Source organism: Brassica oleracea, chromosome C6 (assembly GCF_000695525.1).
Source record: "Brassica oleracea var. oleracea cultivar TO1000 chromosome C6, BOL, whole genome shotgun sequence".
Classification (NCBI taxonomy): Eukaryota; Viridiplantae; Streptophyta; class Magnoliopsida; order Brassicales; family Brassicaceae; genus Brassica; species Brassica oleracea.
In genome coordinates this window covers 12777071-12785102 of record NC_027753.1, presented here as the reverse complement: position 1 = coordinate 12785102, position 8032 = coordinate 12777071, and the positions used below count along the sequence as shown (strand labels likewise).

Sequence of the window (8032 nt, the reverse complement as noted above, 5' to 3'; positions counted from 1 at the left end):
AAGAGTTACAAAACAGATTGACTTTTTAGCTATAAAGACAAGAATTTTTCAGTTTCAAGAATTAAAAGTATCAATCTCCCGAATTCGAAAATGAAACTAAAGACGAACAGCCGAACAGGAGATGTTCTTGATGAATTCCAGATCCTTCTTTCTTCTTGTTATTGTGTGGACCTATTACCAGTCCACGTGACCACTCCCAACACCTTCTGAGACACCTACTTGTCCCTAGTCCACCTTTGCAGTCTGTGTGCATACTTATGTCTGTTTTAATAGAAAACATGTCTTAGGCAACCATGTCTTCCAACATGATCTTCTGTCTCCCAGCAGCTGGAACAAGAGACACATAAGAACATGAAGAAACAAAAGATTCAGTTAAAAGAGGAGGTTGTTCATACATATAGGTCTTCACCATCCTTGGACTCAGCCTTGATACCATCGGATCCCGCTTGGTTGACCATTGAGATGAGCTGCAATTAATCAAGAAACAGTCACTGAGACTTAACAAAGATTTGACTTTCTATGTTTAGAAGACCTTTGCTTGATTCAACGTCCTATTAAACCATAAACACAATCACTATGAGAAATAGAGATTGAGATCTTAACATACCTTCTAATTCAAGTTCTATTTGATCCAACAGACTCGAACGTTCAAAACTTTCATCACTTACAGCTCCAACCTAAACACAAAAGAAGATAAAAAGCCCTTTAATTTTACAATGGAACTAACTTTGCAGAAACCTAACATCATCTGCCACCAAAACAATCACGAGCAATCAGATAAGAAACGCAGGTACAACGATTCATATATGCTAGGGTTTCGAGGCGAGGACCATCTATACAGGTTAGAAGCAATGGACGCCATATGGTATAGAAACTCGGGATCCTCTTCCTATGTCTTTTTCATTTCCGCTAATTGGATAGAATCTCCGGATTCGCTGCCGCAGCCTTCGACACTGCTCCACCTTGCAACCAAGGACGAGAGACAAGAGAGCGACGCGTGACGGAGATGAGGAGATGCAACAGATATCACTCAAATTACCCTAAGGAGTGATTTTACTATCTCAAATAAAAGGTTCAATTGTAGTACTTAGGGATTGTATCCACAAGGAGCTAGGGAACCTAATAAATCTAATTGGATTAGTTAAGTAAGGTGGTTTAATGATTTAAATGTAAAGTTACAGTTGTTTGAGCAAGTAATTGCTCGATTGATTGGTTGAGGTTTTGGTGTTTAAAAAGGAAATAGCTAGACTTAGGGTTTTTATTCAGGAAATTTGGAATTATAATCCTATAGATGCCTAACAAGGTGCATGCATGATATTGTAGAACTCAACACTTATAAAAGAACCACTAGGCTCTCGCTTTCTAGGTTCGTCTATTGACCAGTGTCGATCAATGATTCTATATGAATATCGATCGATGCACTATTCGAAATGTCGACCGATTATTCAATTTGAATATCGATCGACGCTATTGGTCAAGCGTTAATGCGCGGGATGAATGTGCTCACTAAGCTCACTAAATCAGTTCTCGCCTTACTCTAGCAAGAATCTTAGCTCAGTTAGAATCGTTTCAGGATGAGATTAAAGCTATCGCTTATATCTAACAATCCTAGGGCAAGTTCTAGGTAGCTAATCTAGAATCAGACATTAATGACAATCCTAATGATTAATATCACAACTTAACAATTTAAAGTTGGGGCTAATCCCTCATAACCTATTTAAACCCTAAAATCTAATAAGAGAACTACTCAGACATGGCCAAACAATTCATAACAGCAATAAGGTATGAAAGCTGCATTAGAATAGTAAATAAATATCAATGGAGTTCCAATCACAAATATAACTTTGGATCTTCTCTCCAATCTATCAAAATCCTAGAAAACCTTTGCTGTGAAGATAGTAAAACAAGAAAAGCACACTTTGCCTCTAACATGTTGGCAAAGCTTATATAATTAGGTTAAAACTCGTCAGGGGTAATCTTGTAAATTGGTGAAGACTTGGACTTCATGTCGGCTATGACCAAACGGGCTTTCTGCGCGATTCACTGCCGATCGATGTCAAGATGTGAACATCGATCGATTATTCCTCTTCAATATCGACCGATGGTCGAGCTCGATGGTCCTCTCAGGTGGTTACTCCAAATATCTCCAAAATGCTCCAAAATCATCAGTTATCTCGAAATCACTCCTGATCCTATAAATATACTAAATAGGCTCTATAATATATTAATTAATAGTTAAAACACTTATAAACCATGGGTAAAAGTGGGTCAAATCCATGGTCTATCAACTTTCCCAGACTTACCCTTTTGCTTGTCCTCAAGCAAAACAAACAGGTAGTCTTTCTAAAAGAGGTTTGAAAACAGTAGGGACTCACATGATTTAAAACTTAGAATCATCACCTCTACAATATTGCAATCCACATCTAAGAAGTCCTAATCACAAAAGCACATTATACCATATGCACAAAAGCACATTATACCACATTATACCTTAGCAACCAAATCCACCTAGCCAACAACTTAGCAAATCTTGTCTGACATTCCCCTCTACCAACCTCATTTCTTAACATAAATAAAAGTGCAAGCTTTACCTTGGGAGTATCGATCACCTGATGCAAGGATTTTCAAACAAATATCTGGACCTGCAGGTAAATATTAGTTTCTATCCTCTCTCTCTACTAATTTTCTCTCTTAGTGCTTATATTTGCAAGATCATTGACCAAGATTGGACAGGCTTCCATGAATCAAACCTTAATGGTGGATACCACAAAGTCCTGTTCCCTTCTTTTTGACCTATATCCTAGGATTATTTGTGAAGCAAGCCTTGTTCACTTCTTTTTGACCTATATCCTAGGATTATTTGTGAAGCAAGCCTTAATGGTTGTAGCCACCAAATCATGTTCGAATCTCTTCCTAATAAATCTCTAATAGATATATATATATATATTTATATCTATATTTCGAAAATAGAGAGTAAGAAGGTGATAAATCTATCTACCCAAGACTTTACCTTTCAGACTTGTTTGAAAAATCCAATCTCATGTATATCAAGCCCCAAGACAAGAAATTGTGTCAAGTTTAGTGTTGGAGGTCAGCTTTGGTTCCTTTAGACAATCTCAGCAAGTGTGAATAGTTGACAGGTTGATCCACTTTAGTATCTTTAGTATCTACAATCAGTAAGTCTAGAATGGTGCTAAAGAGTGGTTAGATAACTAGCAAAAATCTAATAAGTTCATTATCCCCTTCTTGACTCAATAAAAACTTTTTGAAAACATTTTAAAATGACTCACAAATAAACTATTATCAGTAAACCTCCCCCCAGACTTAAACTACACTGTCCCCAGTGTAAATTCAGCCGGAGTTATGTTGATAATTAAATCATAAGGACTCAATGTAACAAGTGAGAACGATATACCAGACCGGAATGGATGTCGACCGATGTAAGGATGTTGATATCGGTCGCGGCAAGTGAAGCTCTGTCGATCGATGTCGACAGTGTCTCGTTGGTCGATACTCACGGCAATAGTCTACTCGGATCTCTTTTATTATTTTTCTTATGACCTGCAATAAATAAATAAAAACCAATATCAATACTAGATATATAAAAACCAAATAAATATTACCCAATAGTGGGTTGCCTCTCACTCAGCGCTTTGTTATAGTCATTTAGCTTGACTTTGGAGGTGATATGGCTAGTAGTGGTGAAAACTGGAACTTGTTGGAAAAGAAGTGTCCATCTCTTCTCTGCGCTTGTTGAACCATTTACCAGTGAAGTCTCTCGCATTGCTTCATCCCTTCTGCGCCATTTTTCCTTCATCGTTTTAGTTGTGTTTTCCAATCTTCTGCAATATATCTCCAAGACTCTCAAGGTTGAATTGATGATGTCTTCTGAGTGTGGCGTAAGTGTCAGTGTGGGAACCGTAATTCACACCGTCGAGATTTGTTAATCGGAGGAAAGCCAAGCTAACCTAGCCTTCCCTGAAGGTCCCGTTTATCTGCTGGGCTACGCACAACACAATCAATATGAAAGAGTCGAAAGTAATAAATCGTAAAAGAGCGAAAAGAGAACAAAGAGGTCTTATTTCCAAATTCGCGTTTGAGCGTGAACAACAGGTAAGATCCTAGGCCACGAGAGCTGTCGGTACGTTCGCTAGTCTAGCCACCTAAGTTCTAACCTAGTCGAGTCGTAGCTCGATAGTAAAAACGAAAAAATGCCTAAATTGCTCTAAGTATTAAGTTTGCTCCCCCCTGCTCCTCGCCTTAAGCCCTCTTTATATACTCTCTCTAGGTCGGTTTGCACCTCTTCCTGGGCCGGATTCGTCGCGAGATGGGCTTTTCCATTTTTCGTCACCCTTCATGATCATCTTCGGAAACTTGACATTTATCTTTTCCAGCGAATAAAAAATATACCGTCATATCAGCCTTAGGCTCAATCCTGTTCTAAAATCGTAAGTGGGCCGTTTAGCCGCGGTTCATGCCCCTATTGGGCCGTTTTGGGACCTCGGCGCGGGTCTTCCTCGCCCATGGGCGAGGTGGCCTCGGCGCGGGTCGTCCTCGCCCATGGGCGAGGTGGCATAGGCGCAGGTCGTCCTCGCCCATGGGCGAGGTGGCCTCGGCGCGGGTCGTCCTCGCCCAGGGGCGAGGTGACCTCGGTTGAGACGGTCCTCGCTTACGATCGAGACCTCATCCAGACTGATCCTCTAGCGAGACGAGACATGGGTATTGCGTCCAAGGGCCCGAGGATTGTGTCACGGTAACTTAGACGAGGATGCACGGTTTCGGGACAGGAGGTCGGTCCTCGCCCATGGGCGAGGTGACGTCGGTGCGGTCGTCCTCGCCCATGGGCAAGGTGGCCTCGGCGCGGGTCGTCCTCGCCCATGGGCGAGGTGACCTCGGCGCGGGTCGTCCTAGCCCATGGGGGAGGTGACCTCGGCGCGGGTTACTGTCTTTTACTTGATTAACTCTTTTCCGGGAATGTCTAGTTTTCAAGGATCGATCGAGAGTTGGTTTTCCGGGAACTTTCAGGCATTGATTCCGTCGTGACCGGTTTTGACCTCAACAGTTAGCCCCCCAGCTAGCTAGGATCAACGGACCTGGGTATGAGGTCCTAGCTTGCGGTATGACTTGTTTTGATGGAATTAGACGTAATCGTTGGCCGAAAGTCCGAGAATAAATAGTACCCTTTTTTCCTATATATAGGTGGAGTAAGTTTTTTTCAAAGTCTTCATTAACTTCTCTTCACAAGAAAATTTCTCCAAGGTAGAAATTTCTCTTATCCTCTCTCTCTTTACCTTTGTGTCAAAGTTTTTGTCTTTCAAAAAATGACTTCAAGAAAGAGATCCTCTAAGAAAAAGACTTCCCCTCAGTCATCTTCTGGGAATCCTTGTAACAATGAGGAGATTGTTCCCAAAGAGGAATTCGAGGTCGAGCAAGAAGAGAAGGAAGCATACTGGGACGCTTTATGCGGTTCGATAACTCCTCCGCCCGAAGTCTTCTATCCCACAAGACCCGAGACGCAGCTTGATTATACCCTTCCGAGCAGGACCTCTCCCGCCTATCTTAAGACCCTTCGGGAGTTTTACAGAGTTCCGAGCGGGGTTGTGTTTCGAGTCACGGTACATGGGGAGAGTGCGGAGGATCTCCCAGAGGGATTCTTCACATGCTACGAAGCTTTCCTGACACGTTGTCGCATGTGGTTCCCGATTCCTGAGGCCATCGTCCGCGCACTCTACCGTTTTGAGCTGTCGATCAGTCAGCTACACGTTGCGGCGTTGCAGAACTTTCTTGGCGTGTTGATCCTGAGCTATGAGCTCGGAATGGACCTCAGCCCCGACGACTTTGAAGGGCTATGGTAGACACGAAAGACCTCGATTGACTACTCATACCGCATGGCTCCTAAGAGACATATGTCAATAATCTAGGGGCATACTTCAAATGCCAAGGGATGGTTCAAGCGTGTTTTCTATGTTCGAATCGATGGCGCATCCGTCGAGGAGAACTGTCTCCCCTTGTTCCGTGGCAAATGGAACTTTCATCGTGGTACGATGGTTGGAAATTTGGTTCGGATAGATACCCGGAGGTATCTAACGCATTTTTTTTGTAGAAGAACAGTATCCTCTCCGCGATCCTCAGGGAACTGTTTGCTAAGCGCGATCTTATCCGCAATGGTCCATTTTTTGGGATTCCTTCACCCTAGACAGGATCCGAAATGCAGTGGCGCTCTACCGATCGTGAGGCATCTCCCGAACTTTACGTGCATCGGGCATGGACGAGCCACACCCCGACGCTGTTCCCGATCAGAGGGAGAGAGTCAGGCCCCGAAAGGACAAGGGAATCGCTCTCGAAGACATAAACTTTGTCTCAGAAGATCTTCCGCTACCCGGTTGGAACCCGGGTCTCACCCCGGGTGATGGGAGTGGAACCAGCGAGGCTCCTCTTCCGGACGACTTCTTTGCCAACCTTCCTCCCGGTTTTACTACTCCAGCGTCACTGGATGAAGCGTTGAGGAGAGAAGTGGTCGTGGAAGGTTCTCGGTTGATCAACGAGGTTTTAGTCTCTGAAATTTTTTTTTTTTTTGGCGAGTCTTCGTTTGTTGCTTCCATGTTTGACCCTTGATTTGTGTAGGGAATGTGGGTCTTTAATTCAACGCTTGACGGAAGTTTCAGAGAGACGCGTCTTTCGCACTTCAAGGCTGAAGAGATCGAGAGGAAATTCATCCGTTTTCAGAACGAGGTTGCGGAAAGAGAGCGCAGACAGGCTGAGTCCCATTCCCGAGCTCTCATTCGTGCGGAGAGGAAAGGGAGGAGGGCGATTTCTGACGATTGCTGCTGAGTTAGCGAGGAGAGCTACATTGTTTGATGCTGATTTCAGGAGTTTCAAGGACGCTCAAGACTACGTGGGTGACTTCCGTGAATGCCGCGGTTCGGTTGGTACCCTTTGGAAGTCGCATAACGCTGATTTCTCTTTTCTCTCCAAGTTTGCTGAGATGTCCGAGGTTGCTGAGATGTCGGGCCTTATGAATGGGTGCGCCCAGGCCGAGTCGATGGTTCCTCCAATCGAGGGGAGGATCTGAGAGCTTTGGGAACCCATCGAGGTTTCGGAGGACACGACGGAAGCGGGAGCCGATGCTGCGGACGAGGGAGGAGAAGTAGATCAGCCTGTGGACTCATTGGGAGTCTCGATGTCCGGGTATCTTGACCTTGATCTCTGAAGGTCGTCGAGATTATTTTACCTTTGCCTTTATCTCAAGATTTCGTGTGGTGTTTTAGGCCGAGTGTGGCCGTTTGTTATTTGAGTGTGCTATGGCCTTTCAAGGTCATTTGACTATGTATGCGGGACTGGCCGTTGGTGGCTTCGAATCCCAGCCGCTCTACGGCCTTTTTATATATAACGAATGTTCTTTTAGCATTCTATGGGTTTTAGTTTATACTTCTGCCAAGTGTCGAGGGAAAGACACGAGTAGTCACTTCGTATCTTAACTCTTAATTTGTCGTTCCGTTCGTTTGCTCTTTCGAGGGTATTCGAAAACGTTTAGGAGTTTTACGAAGTTTCGTGAGCGTTTTAGATGTGGACGATAAGACATGTTTTAAGATCTCGTATCTATTTCGATACCATGCCTTGAGATGTTAATGGACCAGTAGGACTGGGTTTAGCGCAAGACCTAGGTTTACTTTCGGCTCTAAGGCTATGCGACGACTAATCGGCTTTCGTTTTGCCCGTTGGCGATTTCTACCTGATTCTTTCCGATTAAAGTCTGCGACTGGGCGCCGGCTTATATGACTTGTGTGGGAAGAATCGAGCACTCTCCAGAAAACGTCTGGTGTGCTGACCAACATTTCGGATTTTCTTGTATAGCGCGCTATGGAATCCTTGTCGGATGTAAGAGAACCTTTAGTTTTTATGAAAGGTTTAACTACGAGTTCTTTTTTAGAGAACGTTTTGGACTTGTCCGTTGGGGCCAATCGACGGGCATTTTGTATTTTAGAGTCACGGACGGACTGTGTATTTGGATAATATCTTTCGAGAAATATTT

General features: G+C 43.8%; 1 protein-coding gene across 1 annotated transcript in view; it reads right to left on the bottom strand.

Moving 5' to 3' along the window:
* Window positions 1-7986: 7986 nt before the first annotated feature.
* LOC106297515 overlaps window positions 7987-8032 on the bottom strand; it is a 2494-nt gene continuing 2448 nt past the window's right edge. The window contains exon 4 of the mRNA XM_013733743.1: window positions 7987-8016. Coding sequence (XP_013589197.1) covers window positions 7987-8016 — 30 coding nt within the window. The remainder of the gene's footprint in view (window positions 8017-8032) is intronic.